Source organism: Hesperophylax consimilis, chromosome 13, assembly GCF_061612785.1.
Source record: "Hesperophylax consimilis isolate HC1 chromosome 13, BYU_Hcon_1.0, whole genome shotgun sequence".
Taxonomy (NCBI): domain Eukaryota; kingdom Metazoa; phylum Arthropoda; class Insecta; order Trichoptera; family Limnephilidae; genus Hesperophylax; species Hesperophylax consimilis.
Window position 1 is genome coordinate 28,804,877 of NC_142848.1, and position 23,809 is coordinate 28,828,685.

At 35.9% G+C, this 23,809-nt stretch overlaps 2 protein-coding genes across 2 annotated transcripts in view; one reads left to right on the forward strand and one right to left on the reverse strand.

Annotated features, from left to right (window-relative positions):
• dpa (disc proliferation abnormal) overlaps positions 1–16,329 on the reverse strand; it is a 33,390-nt gene extending 17,061 nt beyond the window's left edge. Inside the window, exons 1-4 of the mRNA XM_089638973.1 lie at positions 16,024–16,329; positions 12,890–13,021; positions 11,135–11,289; positions 1,723–1,926 (exon numbers count right to left, since the gene is read on the reverse strand). Of these exons, the coding sequence (XP_089495099.1) occupies positions 1,723–1,926; positions 11,135–11,289; positions 12,890–13,021; positions 16,024–16,204 (672 nt within the window). The 5' untranslated portion in view covers positions 16,205–16,329. The remainder of the gene's footprint in view (positions 1–1,722; positions 1,927–11,134; positions 11,290–12,889; positions 13,022–16,023) is intronic.
• A 1,000-nt stretch (positions 16,330–17,329) lies between these two features.
• The window catches only part of wech (tripartite motif containing 71 protein wech), a 39,173-nt gene continuing 32,693 nt past the window's right edge, over positions 17,330–23,809 (forward strand). The window contains exon 1 of the mRNA XM_089638642.1: positions 17,330–17,459. The gene's annotated coding sequence lies outside the window, so the exon portion shown is untranslated. The remainder of the gene's footprint in view (positions 17,460–23,809) is intronic.

The window sequence follows — 23,809 nt, forward strand, 5'->3', positions numbered from 1 at the left end:
AATCACTCTAAACATCATACAAATAAAAATAGATTACGGATAAATGAAATCTAGTAATTAAGCTTCAGATCTTAAAAGTGGTGCTAAATGTCACTTTGTAAAGTTCGCGTACAAGAAATACCACAAATAATTTTTCTAAAAATTCTATATGGGTAGTTGAATGTCTAAAGTTACTAGTGAATGAAAATTTTAAACTGTAATTTTTTAAATTCTATATGAAATACATACTACAACTTTAGGTAAATTCTATATGAAATACATACTGCAACTTTAGGTAAATTCTATATGAAATACACATTGCAACTTTACGTAAATTCTATATGAAATCCCTACTGCAACTTTGTGTAAATTCTATATGAAATACAAACTGCAACTTTAGGTAAATTCTATATGAAATCCATACTGCAACTTTAGGTAAATTCTATATGAAATACATACTGCAACATTAGGTAAAAAGATCGAAAATCCCTTGTTTAAAATCCCGAGTTTATCATAGACATTTTTTCTGAAAATCCTTCCGTAATCGTAATCTTAAAATAAATATAACATACAACAACGTAAATGAATTGAAAACAATTCAGTGTATCTAGATTTTTATTGTACATAATTCGCTTAAACTATCTGAATTTTTCAATTATCTTCAGTTGTACAAATTTAAATCATTAGTCCTCGCGATGCCAGATAAAAGTTCACATTCAGCTTTCTATCAAGTAATAAGCTGACGAGCTTAACCTCTCAGACAAAGACATTTATATACTATGTGTTCCTTTGAGAACTGTCAAAACGTGATAATTTTTGTGTTATTTACGCGTTTTGCTAAAAGCATCATAACTCACGTCTTGGGAAACGTAGCCTCATTCTAAAAAATGTTTTGGAAAGATTATGAAATCCACTATCGCATTGTGTTGTTATACGTACATATTTGGGTTTCTAAATATACATTTTATGAAAACGTCAAAAATATGTAAGAATCGCTTACCATTATTTCAAAGCCGTGAAAAATGTACTTTTTTCTGAGTATCATAAAGAAATAACACTTTATATATCGAAGAAATATAATTAAAAACTATTAGTCACCTCAAAATATTAACCGTCCAAACTAAAATATTTTTAATAAATTATTTAGAAACGCAATAAATTATGAACGAACAAGATGACAGATTCAATCGGCTTAGATAATGCACTTCTACGTTCCATAGATATTCTTGAATACAGACGCGTAGCGTTATTCATTATCGATACTCTGTTTTTTAAATCATGGCAATCCGTATACTAGTGATGGAAATAAATCGATTTTTGTAAAATCTCGCGCGTTTACGTGAAAAGACGTTCTAATGTCTTGACCGCTATTATCATATTTACGTCTTTTGACGTTCTAATGTTCTGAGTGGTTAACAACATGATGATCTTCTGATGATTTGTTCAAAAAGCTGAAATCGACATTTAACGGAAATCATCTTTCAAAAAACATTAATTTAAATTTTCTGACAAAAAAACATAAAGGTGCTGATTGGTCATTTGAAAACTTTGTTGCAAGTGAATTTCTGCGAAACAACTGACTTACTATTTTATTGCAATATATTTTTTTGAACATAATATTTTGTGTAAAATATGGAAACTACAGTCTTTACAGTTTCAGCAAAATACCACCCCTCTAAATATTGCAGCCCTAGACACAGCATTACAACTATAAGTTGTTAATCTATCAGAAACAGAACCCACCTCCTCCAGCTTCTGCATGTAAAGCGGAGCATTCAGATTGATGGCTTCGCCCCTCTCGTCTTCCTCTGCATCAGGGTCGATGTAACGCATGATGAAGCGCTTGAACTTGGCCTTGCACTCGTTCACTACCACGTCCGTGCCCCAGATCACCAGCTGCGGCTCCACGGGCGTGGAGTCTATTGGCCCGGGACCCGGCAGTTCACCCTGAAAATTATCAATTATTAGTATTCATCGACGTATGTGCCGCACTATTCCAATCTTAAGATACGATGGCGAACAAAAGGTTAAATAACAAAACATTATGCAGTTCTTACGATTAATTTATTGTATTTTAACACAATTCTAAAAAAAATCAGGTTTTTTGAATAAAGAGTGCAAACTCAGAAAATAATCAACTGTCACATTTATAACATGTAATTTTGAATAGAGCAGTAAAGACTCTAGTAAGAATTTTTTAACAAATATTGCTTTTATAATGGATCCAATCTGTCCAATATGTCTTTGCAACACAATATCTCCTCTCACTTTAAAATGCAAACATACATTTTGTTTAAAATGCTTGAATCGGTATAAGAAATCTTTGAAGCTACAGAATTGGTTTCCTTGCCCGTTGTGCAGGACTAAAATAAATAAACTTCCAATGTTAAGAACAAATGTAAGTAACTTGTCGAAAAATTAGCAATGTAAACACTGTAAGTGACTTACGCATTGGAAAATTACCAATGTAAACACTGTAAGTGACTTACGCATTGGTAAATTACCAATGTAAACACTGTAGGTGACTTACGTAAGTAGCTTATAGGAAAATTACTAATGTAAACACTGTAAGTGACTTACGTAAGTAGCTTGTGGAAAAATTACCAATGTAAACACTGCAAGTGACTTACGTAAGTAGCTTATAGGAAAATTACCAATGTAAACACTGTAAGTGACTTACGTAAGTAGCTTATAGGAAAATTACCAATGTAAACACTGTAAGTGACTTTCGTAAGTAGCGTATAGGAAAATTACCAATGTAAACACTGTAAGTGACTTTCGTAAGTAGCTTATAGGAAAATTACCAATGTAAACACTGTAAGTGACTTACGTAAGTAGCTTATAGGAAAATTACCAATGTAAACACTGTAAGTGACTTTCGTAAGTAGCGTATAGGAAAATTACCAATGTAAACAACACTGTAAGTTACAATACCATAATTTATAGCAACTTACAGAATTACCACTAATAAATTCTGATTTTACTCAGAAATCAATAATCGCATAGTTAATAAAAATAAAATCTATTTGTTTTTCAATATACAGTCAAACTCGCTTAAGAGGAAGCTATAAGCTAAAAATGTGTATATTCTTGGTATACCTTATATCGTAGGTAATAGGCAATCTAGCATCACTTACCATTCTTTACATTTATTTATTTTTTCTTTACATTGTATCTTTTTTTACATTAAAATTTTTAACCCCACTAGGAAGGTTAATAATGGTTGAGGTTAATAATTTTACAAAATAATAAAAATAAAAAATAGCACAAAGATTATATATTAAGTGAACAATTTTGTTACATTAACATTTCCACAAATTGGGTACCTACGTGGTACCTATTAATCTAATTCCAGCCAATTCATTACAGTATAATGTAGTAAATATGTAGGGTGACAATGATATACATCGATATTTAATTGCAAGAAAAAATAAAATAAACTACAGGGTTTTCCAATAAGAGGTGTTATTTTGAATAGCCCGCTATTTCGGTAGATGGTACTTTTGAAGCTGTCATTATTTGACAGGTAGAAACTACGCCATTAATAAAAATGGAACGATACACGCTTCAACAACGCATTGAGATTATTAAAATTCACTTAAGTGAATCAAATGCAAATCATCTTGAATGATGTGGCCCATTTCCACCTCGGTGGTTTCGTCAACAAGCGAAATTGTCGCATCGGGGCTCGGAAAACCCAAGAGTTATTGTTGAAAAACCTCTCTATCCTCAACGTATGACTGTTTGGTGCGTTTTATGGTCCGGCGGAGTCATTGGACCTTACTTTTTCGAAAATGAGGCTGGAGCAACAGTTACGGTGAATGGATTGCGCTATCGAGAGATGATTAATGATTTTTTATGGCCGGAATTGGATGGTTTTGATCTGGACAACGTTTACTTTCAACAAGACGGCGGTACGTGCCACACAAGCGACGAAACCATTGATCTTTTACGATTGAATATCAAAATAACACCTCTTATTGGAAAACCCTGCAATATTTTTAAAAGGAGAGAAGTGCAATGAAACAGTATGTCGTATACCATTGATTACGTGGCTGAAATCGTCTACAGTCTGTGAAAATGATCTATTTCCTCGAAAAAAACATTTTGCAAAAATGTCAGTTAACATGGTCTACACCCAAGCAGCTTATTTGTTTTTAAAATGGGAGAGATAAATAATTAATAGATTTAGTAAGACGTTATGAAGTGATGTATAACGTAAAATCCTTTGAATGTAGCTATACTACAATTCAAATTTTGCATTGCACGCATAGTATAAGTGTGCACCTGGCGTACGTAGGCCCAGTGTGTCCTTACCTCAATGATAACAATCTCAAAACTAAGTATTTAGCGACTAATGTATGATCTGTAAAAATATAAATAAATCATATTTTTAATTGGAATTCTTTATTTGTTGACCAGATTGCTAAAAGTCTTTTTGTCAATATTTAATAAGAACCGTTTTATTTTCAGAAAAAAAAATACTGCAGTGGCGCATTCTACAGTTTACTGAAAAGACTATCGGCAGGGGTGTTGATCGGTATGACAGTACTATGGTTTATCGAACCTGAATTATTAAAGGAGATATAATATTTAAGGGGATACTCCTTACAATGAACTTGTTACCTTTCAAAGTGTTGTTTATTTTATGATATTTAAAATCAGATTATAGTTATTTTTAAAACATATCGACGGTCACGAAGAACAATGTCGGATGTGCAAATTTGTAGTTTTGCAGCAGTTTCGTTGTTTTTAAATCAAGAAATATAGTGTTGAATATTTAATTGGAGAAATAAATTATTAAAAACAGTAAAAATGCAAGGTAACTCCATTAATGGAGGACTGAACGCAGTTGGCGCTAACGTGGCAGTAAAGCTAGCAGTCCACAATGGAGTGCTGGTACCTACCCTGATGTACGGAAGTGAGGCATGGAACTGGCAGAGAAAGGATGAAAGTAGACTGAATGCTGTAGAAATGAGATTCTTGTAAGATTAACACACTTTGATCGGGTTATTTTTTCGCCGGCTGACCGCTGAAAACGGGCGAAAATAAAGGTCCCGCGCGAATTTGTGTAATTTGTTTTAAATCGCTATATCTTCTTAAATAATGGAAATATTTCAATAAAATTTTCTACATACTAACTCAGCATACCCAAGCTATAAAATTTCTAGCCGAAAACCAAGTAATTTTTCTAATGCAACATAATAAATCGAAAACAAAGTCATTGTTGTGTCATTAGGGCTCAATTTTTTAAGTATAAACTAGGTTTCAATTTAATAAAATTACAAATTATTATATTTTCACCAAGCCCAAATCATTATAAAAACAAAAACAATTGCCACTTCTCTAGTATCGTCAAAGTAACACATTATTACCCATTGAAATACCACGTGTACAATTGCTCCTCGCACGGTACAGCGGACCAAAACCATCGGAACATGCTAATAATATTGGTTATTTTTTCAAATGAAATTTAAAATAATCACTTACGGTAGAATGCTTCTCGTATTGCTCACGTAATATTGTTTATTGTTTTTCACCATACACTATTAGGTTTTAGTTTCTAACCACTTTTATCTAATCAGTTTCAGTTCACGTCTAAAAATTGTTCATCTAATATTTGGATACGGTGTGATACTTAGTGAAACATTCCCCCCTATGAAGAGGGACGTCGCAAAATTGACACATATAACTCGTCAGACCTTTCGTTTTGTGCGCAGAACACACGCGACATTGTCTCTGGGGATATTTCTTTTTACCGCCGGTGACAATTTTTATCGCTTTATGTTTTTTCGTGTCCATTGATAATCTCCCTGGAGGATCTTTTTTCAAGACTTTCCTTTGTAATTGTGAAGTGGATGGTCTCGGTTCCTCAAAATTTGCATCAGTTTCAGAAATCTCGGTCATTATCCAATATTTGGCAACATTAAGTAAAAATTGTTTATAAGTCAGTTTTTTGGTTGCATTCAAGGCCTTGTAAACTTTGTAGGAATTAAACAGAGCACAATTCAATAAATACATCACAGCTCTCTTAGTCCATTTTTTGGTTCTTCTTATTATTGAGTAATACGAAAGATACTGATCTGCACGATCAACTCCTTTCATATATTTGTTATACTCAATAACACTCTGTGGTTTCCAGATTCGTAGTTTCGTCTTCCAATCGATATTGCCGCTTTCAAGTATGATCGAAGAATGTATAGTTGAAATCATTCTGACGTCCCTCTTAGATTTCCAAATTTGCAATAACACATCATTTTTTCGACGGAAAATACTTTGGCCTGGATTGAGTTTTACGTTTTTAAGGCATTCGGGAAAACCTCGATTAATTCGCATTGTTCCGCACGTTCTTATTTTATGTTTCAACAACACTTCACTAGTTTTAACGCTATTATAGTAATTGTCCATATATACATGATGCCACAAATTTAGGTATGGATTAAGCAATGTTTCAACTGTATCTATTAGTCGCTTTCCTTGCCCACAGTATATTTCCAAATTGCAAATATATCCCGTAGGGGCTTCACTAACCATTCGCACGAGAATACCATATCTAATTATTTTTGACGCATTGTATACTTTAAATGCTAGCCTTCCCCGCCACGGTATGATGCTTTCATCTAGAGAAAGCTCCCTTTGAGGCTTGTAAACAGAATTAAATTTTGGGATGAGATATGTCAAAACGGGTCGAATTTTTTCAAGGCGGTCGCTGGAATCGGTAATGTTTTGGTTATTTGAAAAGTGCCAAGATCTCCAAATTTGATTGAAACGATCACGGCTCATTGTTTTTGAAAATATGGGCGTCTCGATACATTGGTCTGAAGACCAATAATCTTGTCTCGTAGTTTTTTGCACTTGACCCATAAGCAGAATCAATCCTAACATTTTTTTCATATCTGGAATGTTTATGGGCTTCCACTTGATGGATTTGTTCGTTTGTTTGAATCTTGATTCATTTTGAGCATGGTAACGATTGCTTTCTTCTACCATCATTTCAAACAAATCATTTCCAATAAATAGTTCTACTACTTGCATAATACTTTTGGAATCAGCTGGTGTTACGCAAACACCAGGATGACCTAAAAATGATTCGATATTTGGCGGATTATCTATTCGAGACCACTCTTCTCCTTCTTGCTCCATATCACTTTCTTCAGAATCACTAAACTGTAATGGCATCACTGACATTCTTCTCCTACAAGGAATTTCTTCACTTCCACTAGATTCTTCACTTTCACTATCGAATTCAGGCAAATAATTACTAGAACAGGCAGATAAATTATCTGCAACGATTTCGTCATCACTTTCGTAATTTTCAGAATCCATTTTGAAAGGTTTGAAAAAGCTAATATAAATATTATCTCCTCAGAACACAACCGTACGACAATTTGCGTTTTAAAAACTGACATGCACTTGTCTTGTAAATATTTATTAGGGTCCGCCTAACTGTGTTTGCCGATACCTGCTTTTGTTAGTCGCGTCAGACACTGTGCGCTCGCTCGCACCTAGGAGTTGAGTGGGTGCGGAACAGAGATAGAGAGATTTGTTTCGGGTTTCATGGTCATAAAAACCCTCATTCCAAGAATTGAATTATTAGAATAACAGAATATGTTATCTAAATTACTTATTTCGTTGATCTTCAAATGAAATACCTATCAAGTGTCAAGTTTTAAATAATATAGGTCATTTTAGTTGAAATATCGATGTACACAAAAGACTCCAAGATAAATATTAAAAAAAGACTTGCATTACAATTTGATAATTATGTACGTATAGTTGGGACCTTTACAAAGAGATTGGTATATAATATTCATATAAAGACATCGGATAATTTCTTCTTTTCTGCCATTGAAATGAGGCGGGCGCAGAAGGTAGAACTACCCTTCCCGACGTTAAGCATCAATCGACCGAACGGGTAGAACTACTCTTCCCGATTAAAGTGTGTTAAGAAAGGGACGTTTAGATAGTTTGGGCATTTAGAGTGGATGAATGAAGAAAAGGGTGTAAGAGGATATATAAATGGTAGGAGAAGTCGGGGAAGCCTTAGGAAGGGTTCCATGATATTTCATCATAATGACAAATAATGAAATGAGATCCCTGAGGCGTATGTGTGGTAAAACCATGTTTAATCGTGGGAGAAATGTGGAGACCAGCAAAGAATGCAAGGCTGATGTAAGCGTATTGAGTAAGATCAAGAAAGGGACGCTTAGATGATTTGGGCATGTAGAGCGAATGAACGAAGAAAGGAGTGTAAGGAGAATATATGATGCAAATGTGAACGGTAGCAGAAGTCGGGGACGTCCGAGGAAGACATGGCATGACCAAGTGAATCAGATACTTGAGTCGGACCATGTCAAGAGTCAGAATAATAGAAGAGTATGTATGAGACGATGTATGAATGTGAATGAGGCAAGGAGTGTGTGGTATGGTTAGTTAGTAAAAATGCAGAAACGAAAATTTAAACAGCAAAACTACAAATTTGCACATCCGACATTGTAATTCAGGACTGTCGATATTTATTTACAGTATAGTCTCTATAATCGGAATAATTTAAAACTGAGCCTGTGCAGTTGTAAACCAATTTTTGGATTACTGGAAGTTTTAAGAAACAGCTGGATTTTCGGAACATTTAAGAGTTTGACATCGATGATAGTTTTTAATTTTATTCCTTTTATCTTTCAAATGGGAAACTGCGGATTTACCAGGTGTTATGTTCATACAACTCTCTCCACTATGGACCGGTATATCAGTTGCTTTTAAGCTCGGCTTGGTTGGAATGACGAGCCTATAACTCTGTATTGTCTATGATTTTGTGTTTCTTTTTTCTATGCAAAACTAAACTATTGTCATGCGAAGTTTCATTTATGCAGGTTAAAACAGCAGAGTTAATTTTTGATAATGTTCCCCACTTCAATCAGTATGGTGCTTACTAATTTATTGTAAATAGCATTTGTTTTGCTGGAGTCAGTGCCCTATTTGAGAACTTATGACAACCAAACTGCTGAAAACAAACTGTTAGAACTTTTAAAATAACTCTTATACCTCACCAGACTCTAATTGGATACCATCCTTTACCATCGATTAACATCATTGATATTCCTCACCCCTCGATGAATCCATTTTGGTAAAATAGGCAATTTATGTTAATTTTGCTGGAAATTATATGCATCACATTTTTTCTTTAATGGTTAACATCTCGTGTTTTCCACCCACCCGTCCCGCTCCGCCCTCATTACCCAGTAGTTCAGATTACAGAGACTTTACCGTACTATCATTTTAATGGTCATTTTTTTTTTTGATTTCTCTTTTGTTTATGAAAACAAAGAATTTTTTATTGTATTTTTTACACTTTGATATAAAGATTTTATCCAACTCTTATATTTATTGTCTTACTTATTATTAGATTCTTACACGCAGGTTCAGCGTTAGTTTAGTTAAGCCGGCAATAAGCCCAGTTCAACTATACTGATGCTATGGTAATAAGTCAAGTTTTTACTATTCCGACCTTAGGGGCTGCATAATATTTACAATATGTTTATAAGTAAGGAAAAGCAAGGGTTTTTAATCTGAGAGGCGGATTATGGGTACAGCAGCCCTGGGAACCATTTATTGGATAACTAGCAGTACCAACACGTCTGCCATAGGTCACCTAAATGAGTTCACTATGTTTGGTGACTTAGCAAGGGTTTCATAAAAAAAAATCTACATGACAAACTAATTCTAATATGACTAATATAGTGAAACACTCTTGTATGGTTTTTTAACTCTTTGCACGCGGCCGTATCAACTGTTGTTACGGCAAAAAGTCCATACTCACACGCGGCTGTATCAACAGTTGATACGGAAACTTTGACGGCCGATATTCCAGCGCTCTTTCGTCATAAATGTATTTCTTGCTCACGTGGACATTCGTAGAACTATCACGATGCTGACATCTACAAGAATTTCTCACAAATAAAATTGTATTTCATAAAAAAAGATCGATAATCAAGAGCGCCTCTTTGCGCCTTTTATTCCTTTAGTTTACATTTTTGTCAACGGATGGCGTTAGTACTAGTATGTCATTCACAACTTTTCATAACTAAAAATGATAAGTGATCATGGTGTCCCACTTGTGTCTATCAACGCAGTGGCCTAAGTACACACACGCCGAGTGAATGGCGGGACCACATTCAAAAGATGCGGTACGTCTTTGTATAAAATTTTGTTTTTGTTTTCATAAACATCTAAGAGTGTTGACACACCAGGATTTGTTTTCATATTGTGGAGAATAATCTGTTCTGTCTATATAGTCCAATAAATCATGCCAGAATGCTATAATTTGACATTTAATTGCGTGCATAGGTATTTGAAAATATGTACCGCGTACGGGTATAGATAAAACGGAGCAAATTAACGCGTTCAAAAGGTTAAGAGATGAGAAAGAAAACTTCTTACGTGGGAAAACCTTTTATTGAGTGGGTTAAGAACCTGTCTTGAGTGGCACTTGGCGGATGGTGTGGTCTGTGTGTATTGGTGATAGGAACATTGTATGAGGGTTTCACTGTACGGATAGAAAGAGACGATTACCTGTCTGAGTGGCACTTGGCGGATGGTGTGGTCTGTGTGTATTAGTGATAGGAACATTGTATGAGGGTTTCACTGTACGGATAGAAAGAGACGATTACCTGTCTGAGTGGCACTTGGCGGATGGTGTGGTCTGTGTGTATTGGTGATAGGAACATTGTATGAGGGTTTCACTGTACGGATAGAAAGAGACGATTACCTGTCTGAGTGGCACTTGGCGGATGGTGTGGTCTGTGTGTATTAGTGATAGGAACATTGTATGAGAGTTTCACTGTACGGATAGAAAGAGACGATTACCTGTCTGAGTGGCACTTGGCGGATGGTGTGGTCTGTGTGTATTGGTGATAGGAACATTGTATGAGTTTCACTGTACGGATAGAAAGAGACGATTACCTGTCTGAGTGGCACTTGGCGGATGGTGTGGTCTGTGTGTATTGGTGATAGGAACATTGTATGAGAGTTTCACTGTACGGATAGAAAGAGACGATTACCTGTCTGAGTGGCACTCGGCAGATGGTGAGGTCTGTGTGTATTAGTGATAGGAACATTGTATGAGAGTTTCACTGTACGGATAGAAAGAGACGATTACCTGTCTGAGTGGCACTTGGCGGATGGTGCGGTCTGTGCGTATGTCGGGCCGCATGCGTATTGGTGTGCCCCGGAAGCCGGAATGGGGGGTGGACACGGAGCTCAGAGAGCCGTAGTTGAGAGGAGAGCTGATGTCTATCTCACTCATGCGCAGACCTGCAGGACAAATATTACATTTTGAAGAAATAAAGAAATTTTAATTATGTCCTGTGCGTGCGAACTGTATCTGAATTTGTCTAATAAATAATAAACAGTGTTAATTTCAAGTGACCTACCAGGTAAGTATGGTACTGTATATTATCTGCCTGTACAAAATATAAATAAATAATTAGAAATGTATTACATATTTGATCAAAGTCTTTGGGGTGTTTTTGCACAAAAACGGCGCTATACAAATCATCCATATATTATTATTATTAATGAGGGTAGTTCGATAGAAGAAGTCGATAGAAGTCGTCTCAAAAGATAGACCCTTTGGCAGAAATAAAGCGGAAAATTTGAAGGCGAGGAAGTCAAAGTGCTATAGTATTGCACAGTTGTTTTACTGTGTGACAGATTATTTATCCAGATACAGTACAAGATTTCTTATTTTGACATTGTTAACATTTGGGAAGATAGTTTCGGTTATTTTAAGAGTAATTAAATATATCCACTGTTTTAGAAAGTTCATTCAATAATTCAAATTCCTCTTGTTTGCTTCGCTGTGCTAGAACATCTGTTCTGCCGTATCGTATCTTGAACAAGTTGTGGCAAATTACTAGTACTCCTTCCATGATGATGAATTGTCTCGCACTCTTTAACTCCGAGTCACTATGGGTCAGCGCAGCGGAGGTGAATCAAGTAACAGTGAGTCTTCTACATTACGGCTGAACGTCAAGCACCACTTCTGCAAGAGTGTTGCCGAGGCATAATAAAGAAAACTGTAGTGTTTGTAAATATATATGTAGTTACAATGCCGCTCAACAGATGTCGTTAAAGTGTGTAGTTTTAAGTTAGGATATATAGTTTATGTGGTTTTAAGGTGTCTCCATAGGTGTCAGTAGTAGTAGTACCACATGATAGAGTAACTATAAGAGATATAACTGTTGGACGTTTGGGTCTAATACCCGAATGGTTACGAAGATAGCCAATGTTAGCGGATCTACAGGCGAGCTTCTTCAGTAAGCAATCCTCTGGCTTCAGAACAACTCAGAGTATCCTCTAGAACGCTAGTCCAGTTAGATATTTATGGTAAATAAGTCACAATAATAAGCATACTCCTAATCTCAGATGAACCGAAGGCACAAATTACACACGGTGTGGGAGCATGGACACTTCATACTGCCAGTGAAAAGATAGAGGCACTTAAGACATGGTACTGGCTAAGAATGCTCAGGATTCAATGGACAGCTAGACGTACCAATCTATGCATTCTGGAAGAGTTAAGCTTTCACAATAGTCAACACTGCACCTACGACATATATCTGAAGGAGGTCTACAAACAATCAGATTTTTAATCATTTAAGAAGAAGATAATATTAATAAACTAAACATGAAACAGAACAAGACACAGAAAATAAAAAATAACAGTTTCAACTAGGAATCGAACCCAGGATCTTTGTCTTACCGGGGCAATCCTTAAACCAGTCAGCCATTGAGAACTCACTATTTTGTCGATCTCATAATATCTCAATCTCAGAATTGCCAACTAATTTTTCCCATATTTTTTTAGCTGCAATCTTTTTGTATTATCACAAAGTTGAAGTTGTGTCCGTACCTGCCGGGCTGTTGGCTCCGAGAGTCCTCGCAGGTGACGTCATCGGCAGGTGGCTGGGGGTGCCCGCCCTCCTGGGGGTCACCGCCCTGCCAGGGGTCACAGGGCCTCCAGGGGTTACAGGAGTACCCCCATCTGAAAAACATAAAAAATATTGTCTTAAACAAGGTATAAATATTGTTGGGTCTCATTGGTAAAAAAAATGAGTTACTTACATATCTACACAATGATGAGATAATGGAAAGCGAAAGTTTCACCAGAATCAAAATCAAAACAAAATCAAGGCAGAGTCAGAATGCGTTGTACGCTCTGACACGTGCCTAACCTTAGCACCGGGTTGCCATTTGTCACATGATAATCAGGGCCGGCCCTAAAAGGCGCCGAATTGCCAAGGCGCTGATAATACCTAATACCTAACACCAGTGGCGGCTCGTCTACAAAAGTCTTTTGGTCAATGACCTGTCAAAATATGCTGCAATAGCATTAATATAAAAAAAAGAATTTAATAAACTACCCAATTATTAATTTATTTTCAAAATTCGTGCATATTCATACGGAAATAGCGAGTTCCAGTGCCATCTAGCGTTCAAATGAAAAGCTACTGTATGTACCTAGCGTGGGTCACTTCAAGTTTTGTCCCAAAGATATCTCCTTTCTTTCTCTTTGCTATACAGACAAAGAAGGTAAACACTATCATGTCTGATGTATGCTTAGTATCATACAAAATTTATTTTCAAGGGATTTTCGGACATGACCGCGGTAAGATAGAGACATCTACGACCAGTGGCGGCTCGTGACTTTTGGGTCAGGAAATTCGTGCCGCGCACGGCCAAACTAAAATTTCCTGTAAAATTAAAAATCGTTTTCAGCTACAACAATTTCAATAATGCCATTTTTTATAATATTAGCACTCTAGCACACCCAAAAGTCATGAGCTGCCACTGGAAGCGACCGTATCTTTTTCTGATTTTTCCGTTAAATTTTTTAGGGAGATGTGAAAAAATGTCAGTCGCAAGTTTTTTGTGTTATAAATGATAGCTATCTTGAACTTGAAATTATGTTTATCCATTTTTGACATAATTTGCATGGAATAATTCTGTGGATATCATATCGAAAGAAATTGCAAATAATTCATTGAATCACGGCAAACATATTCAAATAAAGTGACAATTAGTTTATGTTACAAGAGAGAAAATTATTCTCGATGGCCAATAATATCTACAGTTTGACACACTCTTTGCAGGCGATCAAATGGAGAGTTAAAGTCGGGTCTCCAGCGACCGAAAGTTTTCAAAACATCGGAAAATCATAAACATTGCATCGGGGCCACAACGTTTTGTTTTCCACCGACCACGGAAAACAAAACATCGCGGCTCTGCCCCAATGGTTAAATGTTTGTGGTAATATTGTCGCTGGAGACCCGCCTTAACCTTTCCATAAAGAGGTTAAAAACAAAAGTTTCATTTTTATCAGTGCAATAAAATGAATGTATAGGTAATTTTGTTTCATTATTTACTTTTTAAGTCTACTGATAAACAATTGACTGTGTTTGGAGTTAATACAAATTAAAATTAAAACTTTTAGTAGGAAAAGATCTTTTGATATAAAAAAAAAACATTAATTAGTTATATGTGTAAATAAATCATTTTAAATTAAACAATATTGTACTAGCGGCTTCAGAATAGGTGGGTACCAGCTAATTAATTACATACATTGGCGTTTTTATAATATTCATTACGCATTAGCAATAATGTATTAACATTTCATATACATTTTGTTTCGATTGACCTTCCACTTCTGGACCCCTGGAGCCACCTCTGGTACGCTCTGACATGTGCCCAACCTTGGGACAGGACTGCCATTTGCCACATGATAATCAGGGCCGGCTCCTTGCGGGCACCGAATTGCCAAGACGCTGATAATACCTAACAGTACTAACACGTCGCCGTTGAGATTATTTTTCATAAAAACAAGGGGTGACAAGGGGTGTCAAAATTTTGGCGGCCCTGATGATAATGGGTCGTTTTTACAACTCATTCTTGTGGCCTTTTTTGACAGCTTCCATGGTCGAGGGGTAAGGCTCTCGACTACGAATACACGGGTTCAAATCAGGATGTGCGCAAGAAATTTTTATTTCAATCTGTGTTGTTTTCCTAATAATTATTTTTAAATAATATACCATGTATTTGTGGCACGATCCAGAGCGGAAGATACTTTCAGTATCACACGGGTGAAAGACAACCATTCAAAATTAAAACATTGCTTGAAATGGTTTGTTTGGAGACCAGATCTGAATAGCCAGTTACTTCCCCCTCCATCCTCTTCCCCATCTACTTTCCATCCCCACTACCTTCAGCCACACAACACACACCATTTGGGGATGTTGTAGTCTCACTGGCTCCAGATAGCAGGGAGCAGTTGGGACTCTGGTGCAGTATTCACATTATAAAACGGCTGCTAAATGATTCTGTTTTTTCTTTTCTCTCCAAAATGGGTAGTTATCTTCACGACTCATTCCATTCTAAAGAAAGTCGAAATATTCCCTAGAGGAAACCTGACGGTTATTTGAATAAATACTGATATGAGTGATGGTTTATCAAAATATAAAATTATAGATAATTGACTGAGTGTAGAAAAGTCCTGTTTTGAATTGACAACTGAGCATTTCGTCTGTCTGTAAATTTGTTTGTACGTTCAATGTCCGGTAAACGCTGTCAAGATGGTAGCCTTGTTTGATAGTACATTTTGCGAGTTGTCAAGTCGGAGCAATCAACAGTACGCAAAGTCTACTGTTGACAAAACTTCTAGTGTAATTTGTTTCGTGATTACTTTGTGTCTCCGTAGTTTTAAAAGTGGATCATTATAGCCATTTCCACCATCACGGTTTCCATAAAATCTCATATAAGTTTCAAAACTATCCATTTTCTTATGGATCGAATTTTCTTATGGTCATTACATTAGGTGTACATACTTCATCTGCAATATATATGAACAGAACCATAATGAATAGTTTATATGCCATAATTAAGGTAAAATCAAAACTCAGAAAAGCAACAAAAATGTGACTTTATAAATGTTGCAAAAGTTTTTTTAACCATAACCAAGTTTGAAGGAATGTTTTGATGTTTGTAAATTACCGGTGGGCGTGCCAGAGGCTCGGACTGGAGTCTCTGGAACTACGACATCCCTGGCGCTGCGAGTTCTCCTCGCCGGTGTATCAACATCATCATTGGAACTCTGGGAGGCCGTTGGCCTCGATGGAGTCCTGGTTGGAGTTTTACGCGTGGGAGTCTTCGCTGCTCTCGCCGGCGAAGACATGATGTGCGAATTTAACGAGTAACACGAATCCACAAACACAGATAAACTTCACGCTTGTAAAGTTTAGAGACGAAACTTGAAAACAAACAGTAAATGAACGCACGCTCTTTGTGACAGAATCAGCTCAAAAGCGCGCGAAATTATTAATGGTGTTGCAATCCCAAAATAGTTAAATAAAATTAAACAAGGAATAAATGTTATCATCAAGAAAACTTTTCTCTTTTTTTTCATAACCGAATATATAATAATTTATGGAAGAACTTAATTCGATGATTACTCATTTTGCACCGGTACCTGAACATGGTTTTGTGTATTATTTTAAAAGCACAGCAACATTTTCAATATTGTGAGCGCCTACAAGTGAGTAGTTTATTTATGATTTATGGCCTACGTACTAGAACTAGATACGACCAAATCAAAGCAAACTGCTAAAATCGGCTGTATTGTCATATATTATTATGATTCTATGACAATTTTGTAATTTCTTAAAAGATCTTTAAAAAAAGTCTTTTGGGAACACCATTTTATTTGGCGTATTATTATTTCTTGTATCGTTCATTTTTTAATAACAATCCTCATTATATCCTTATTGATTGGATTATTACCTACTATTATTATTACCTGGTGGGTGATTTTTCGCAAAAACGGCGCAATACAAATTATCTGATTACATATTATTATTAAATATATGGTCCCTTGAGGGTTACCAGTAGTATAATAATTCAAGCATAAGGATTTTATTGCGTACCCTTGACAAATCAAAGCTGGTTTTGAATAACAAAAAAATAATTCTGTACATGAATACAATATCTACTTTAAATATCATTTTTAACAACTATATGATTTCAACTCTATGATTTTTACACAGCTGTAAAAAACTAATATTCAGTGATATTAGAAAATGGTTTCTAAAACCAAATTATATTTCATATTATTCCACCTGTGACCAAAAAAAGTTCATTTTTATAGTCCTAAAATTGTTGAAATACGCGCATTTCTGCCGCGCGATATTATAATAATAACCCTCTTTCCATTGTAAGCTTTTATTAATTTGGGCAAAATAGCAAATAGCAAAATGATTTTATTAATGCGGGCAACCCACATCCGTCAGACCGTCATACATCATACAGATCAAACAGTTTTGGAAAAAATCGAGCAAGTCGGTCGTATTTACCGGCGGGAGAAGTTGTGTTATTTTTAGTATGTAAATCATTATTTAATTCGCCTTTTTGTGTACACCATCATCGAATGACATGTAAGTACTATTAATTACCTATTTATTCAAAGCATGATTATTGTTTTAACGACGTAGGTACTCGAAAAGTTGCTACTGCGCCATGGGCACTGGTTTCTATTGAACGGCGTTTGACATACGCCGGCGGTGCTGGGTAAATTCCATTTGTTTATCTCCTACCATTTTAGAATGCATTATAGAACATCTGCTTATGGCACATGTTTAAATCACTGCCTTCTACTGTTGAAATAATAAACACTGATACGTTTCATTCATCCAACAGTTCCTATAATATTGATGCAATGAATGTTTCATTATTCGTTGCGTTTGACGGAAATTAATGTTGTTTTGAATTATTTCCTTCCATGTTATTATTTTTTGCATTACTTATACAAACGCGTACATATCCACATCTTATTTTACATGCGTATTTTCTCGTTTACATTTTAATATTGATATTACAATAACTTTTATTTATTTTACTTATTTTTATTACGTATTTTCATGGTGCATTTTCTACTAATTTAACCTAAACATCACTTTATTTCGGTGGCCAATAATTAAAAGTACCTACCTACTTAGATGAAGTTTTTAAATAACAAATAAAACGAGTCGCGCCAAAAAATTCTGGTTTTATTTTAAAATGCCATAATTTAATGTAACCTTCTTTGGTTGCAAGGGGCACGGGCACGGGCAGGGGCATGGGCAGTGGGGGGCTTTCATTCCCGTTATTGATTCTATTTCAAGGACCCTTATTATGAGGTAGGTACTGGTTCCCAGTTCCTAGATCAGAATGGGCTAGGCACTATTTTTTTCCCGGAGCATTCCGCTCTTAAAATAACCTGTAAAAAACATGACCTTGAATTTTTTAACCCAGTAACTGTTGGGACAATATCATCCCTTTGCATGATTTTGTGGTAATTCTTTACCGGAAGGGGGAATGATTAAAGATTAATTAAGCTTACGACATCATTGTTTATCAATTATAGTTAGTGAAAATTACAGAATAAGTGCCTGTATAAGAATTCGCCCATGATTCATCGAAATAAATTTGCAACATTTTATTTGAATGGAATGTACTGCGTAATTTTATTACATTATATTATTTGTATGTTATGGACAGTGGATAAAAAAGGGAATGTGGTAGATAGAGGATAGACCGCCACAAAATTTGATACGAGAAATCCGGCAAATCGTGCATTTAGTCTATAATATTTGTATTATAAGTCAATATTAAAAATACATTATTATGAACATCGGTAGGTACTGGAGATTAAATTTATTCATCATCTAGAATCCAAATTAGCCTCCGGGCGGCTAGTAAAAAATGTTAGGTAGGTACTGAATTAATTAATTTATGGAAAGGGTTAAAAAGTAAAAAGGTTTTATTTGGTATGCAAGTAAGTACCCACCGACATCCCTACTTTGAAATAACAATAAAAAATATATTCAATTCAAATGGCATACCTACCGCAATTCGCTACACACGTCTTCGATTTAAAAAATAAGTAGAATAGTGAAATCAAACGTCGATACAACGTAATATTTTCCCTTCTAAATTTATTATTTACATTATGATGATTTTTTCTTGTTGTTGGAGGGTAAATTCGTGGAAAAGTTCAAACCTAACCCAAGATTAACCGAAATCTGTTATACATAGTATGAGTTTTTTACTGTGAAACCTTTCGGTGTTTTCCGCCCCCTTCCGGAAAGTTCCGAAGGTGTCCGAACATTTCCCGCGGAAAACCGCTGTGAAAACGGCGCGTTCTTTGTTGAGCATTTTATTCGTGAGAAATCGAATTATTTTCTAGCTTTCTTCAAGGCCTTCGAACAGATTGAGGTATTCAGGATTACTGAATCCAGAACCTACTAAGATTTTCATGTGGTATACGTAGTATTGATATAAAACAATATGATGTCCATGTTGTAAGAATAATATTTTTAATGAAAATGTTAATATACTTTTTGTAAATCGTTTTGTCTAATAACTACCGCTATAGTACTTATAACAGGTAGGTACTCTAACGTTCCATTCACACGTGGCATTTAAAAAAAAATAATATCTAAACTCTAAAGTTCTGTTTTTATCTCAACATTCTCGGACGGTGAGCCCTGGCGTCGTGTAATTTGCACTACCTTATCTCTTTCGATGATCGAGGCCAACACTGCAATTTCCATCTTGAGCAAGAAGCATAAAATATTTGTTTTCCTGTTAAAAATACAAGACTCAAGAAAAATGTTGTGTTGATATTATAGTATCTACATAATATTATTAAACATACCAATTTCGGTTGTCTGTGCGTGATTGTTTGTCATTTTCAAAATTGGAATCAGTTGATATAAGAATAATTCTGACAAGCGTAAAGAATAAGGTATGTTTAATTATTTAAAAAATGGAACAGATTTGTCAGGAATATAGACTATCCCGTGATTTTTGATGTATCTGCGCTAGTTTGTGATAGTTGTTTTCGTCAGGTATTTAAAAATTACAAAAAAATTAAATGGTTTATTTATTTCCATTTGGTTAGCCCTTTCTACCTACAAATAATTTCAAATTATGGTTTAGATAACAAAATAAGTACGTTCTGTACAATAAATACATTTAAATATTTGTAGAAATAAAAATATCAACACACGTAAGCCCCATGGACCTACGAAGGCAGCAAATACCGTGCAAAACCAGAAAAAATCTGGGCCCTTTTCGCACGAGAGTGATGCAGCTATATGATTAAAAGTTGGAAAGAAAGAGACAGGAGAGGGCGTAGCCAGGTTTTGGGTAGGTCAGGTGGGGTACGCTTGGGGCAGGATTTTCCCCTAAACGGATTAGCGGAAACAGTCTCTTTGTGCACGTGTGATAAGGGCGGGTATGGTTTGGAAAATTTTAAACAACGAGGGTGGAATTTTATACCCGCTCGAAATAGATCCAGTTTACTAGTGCCAAGTATTTTTTAGCGTTTTTGTAAAAAGGGTGATATTATGTGATGTAACCCGGTTGATGTATTTCGTTAATGGTTAGAACTTTTCTACTTGATAATTTTCAATGTCACGATTTAATTTTACTACTGAGAAACTGGAAGGTTGGAAATAATAATATGTCGTATCAGCTTGTTCAGATTTAGATGACATGTCGTAACTGACTAACCCTCACACCTTTTCACCGAGGGGGTAAACAGAGAGGATAGACCGCCTCAAAACTCTGTCTTGCATACAACACTCATTGTTTCATTAAAATTCAGTCCACTTCCAGTCGTCTGGAATAAGCGGGACTATAGCATCCCCGAGTGGGGTATGTCGTGTGTCTAAGGTAACGGGGAGGGGAAAGAGATGGGATAGAGGAAGGTGGGGAAGTACCTGGCTATTCGGATCTTGTCATCAATCTGATTTTGGCTTAAGCCATTTCAAGCAACTTTTCGATTCTGAAAGTATCTATCATAGTGAATTTATTTCCGGAGATAGAATGACGTCACCTTTGTGGCTTACCTTGATTTACCTTTCTGTGAACCTATTTTCTAAATTGCTATACTTAAATGGATTGGGGGGTTTTCGGCAACCATTCATTTGTTTGCACTTTCTTAAGAACTATTGTCCTTCTTTCACTATAAATTATATTGTATACACAGGAGACATGGCACGATCAAGGCAACCGAGTACCAGCATGATAATATAGGAGGAATCAATCAGTTTTTTTCTGTCACGTCAAAGAAATTTGTGGTAAAGCCTAAAAAAACATCGCGAAATTTCGCATAGTTTTTTATTGTTAAAGTAGTTTTTAAATACCCATTTAACTGTAAAGAAAGTAAGAAAAAATGCTAAGTTGTTTCTTTCATATTTTCCAATAGATATCTCTAACGGTGAGCGCTGACGTCCTGAAATTTGCATATCGTTTTCTGTCGTGAATTTTAAACTGACTATTTTCAGCTGGCGACGTAATTTCCATTATGAATTATGGAGCTTTGAAATATCTATTGACTTTTACAAAAAAGACGCCGTTTTATAATAATAATAGTAATGTTTGATTGATTTTTAAAGCGCCATTTCAGTGAAAAGTTACCCCAGGGTACAATTTTTAATATTATTTTTTTTTAATAATTTGTGACCTATCATTCAAGAATAAGAGGATTATATTATTACGTCTGCCTAACTTTGAGAAAGGAGGAAAGGATCCTGCCAGCCCACATCACTTCTTGACGTAGTCCTTTTTGAGTAGTTTCATAATTTTATTCGCCAACTTGGCGAATATTCCCGATGTTTTCCAAATGTATCTGCGATAGCGGCGACAGTGGGACTGGCTCCTCCTGCAGATCTTAGATCGTTTATTTTTATGGCTAGGCGTGGCAAACCTGCGGAAATTCTGTTTTTTCTACTTACTAAATTATCTGATAAATAAATTCATAAAAATGAATTCACAGTTATTAAATTACTAGTGCCTCCATGAAAAATCACCGGATATTATAATTGTATTATTTGTAAAGCTAAAAAAAAGTATTTATAAAATATTTGCCCCTGAATACCGAATTCAGTGCCTTTTATAAAATAACTAGCTGACGTGTTCCCGGCGTTGGTGGGGGGTTATTTTTAGGAGATTTTCTATCTGCACTGACAGACAGTGCCACAGCAACGAGTGGCGGGGTACAGCTAGTTATAAATAAAATTGACAATCTCTAAATAGTATAAAATAAAGTCGTTATCTGTGTCTATCTGTTTGTGCGCTTAGTTCTTCTAATATTCGCAACGGATTTTGATAGGGTTTTAACTATCATTTAGAGAATTTCTTCCGGAAGGTTTACATATATAATGCATACTTACTTCACCGAACAAGCAGTGTTCGCTCGACCCTATTCCAACGTGGCTACTGAAAAAGTGTTGCAATGAAATTGCTCCCTTTTTAGTTCATCTTTTCAATAAGTCACTTAGCACGGGTGACTTTCCAAAATCCCTTAAATCAGCTATCGTAGCTCCATTATTAAAAAAACCACAACTGGACGCTGAAGATCTTTCAAATTACCGAACCGTTTAAAATCTGCCTTTTATATCAAAAATATTAGAAAAAATCGCTGCCTCACAGGTCATATGTCACTTAAATTCAAATGAATTATTAACTAAATACCAATCTGCATATAGACGGTTCCACTCCACAGAAACCGGGTTACTACGTGTTTTGTCGGACATAACTACTGCCATTGAGTCGGGTAAACTGGCACTTCTTTCAGTCTTGGACATGAGTGCTGATTTGACACGATTGACCATGACTTTCTTATTAAACGATTAGATTAATCATTTGGTTTAAACTGTGATGTTAAGACCTGGCTGACATCGTACCTGGCCAACCGTTTACAAGCCGTAAAAGTAGGAAAAAACCAATCAAATTATGCAACCCTTTCATCTGGAGTACCCCAAGGGTCCGTTCTGGGCCCACTACTCTTCATCCTCTTCACAAATGATGTCGCTAAAATAATAGAATCATTCGGCCTTCTATCTCACTGCTACGCTGATGACCAGCAAGTTTATTTTTACTGCTTACCAGAAGAAATAAACAGTCTAAAAAATCGTATAACTGAGTGTATAGAAGCAATTACTCGCTGGATGACCTCAAATAGATTGAAACTGAATCCCACAAAGACTGAGTTTCTGTGGACTGCTACAAGCAGACGTCAGCATAACATTGAAAACTCCCCAATAACCATTTCCGGAAGTGACATCACTCCAAAAACGTGCATCAAATTTCTGGGTGTCAATCTGGACGCTAATTTTTCCCTTAAAACTCAGGTGAACAGAACTGTAAGCACGGGGTTCTTTCAATTAAGGCAAATCAAAGCAGTGCGGAGAAACCTGCCAACAGAGGCGACTAAATTGCTAGTCAATTCCTATGTTGTTTCACGTCTAGATTATTGCAACGGAATATATGCAAGTCTCCCTAAATGTCAAATCAACAAATTACAATCCGTTTTCAACGCCGCGGCAAGGCTTATCACCGGAGTATCTAAATACTCCCACATTTCAGAGCATCTCAAAAATCTGCACTGGCTCAAATGTCCTGAAAGAATCCAGTTCAAGGTATGCTGGATGGTATTTAAGTCACTTAACGGAATGGCTCCGGCTTATTTATCAGAATTGTGTATTCCAGAAGATTCCAATTCCCGACAGTCAACCCTTAGGTCAGCAACGTCATCAGCTATCGGAAGGTTGAAGGAACCAAAGCGCACACCAGATACTAAGTTCGGTGAGCGTGCTTTTGCCGTGTCAGGACCTAAAGCCTGGAATGGACTGCCACATGATTTGAGAATGATCGCAGACTCGACAGAATTTAGGTCTAAACTTAAAACGCACCTTTTCAGACAGTCGTATCCATAATTTCAGAAACCTCCACTTTC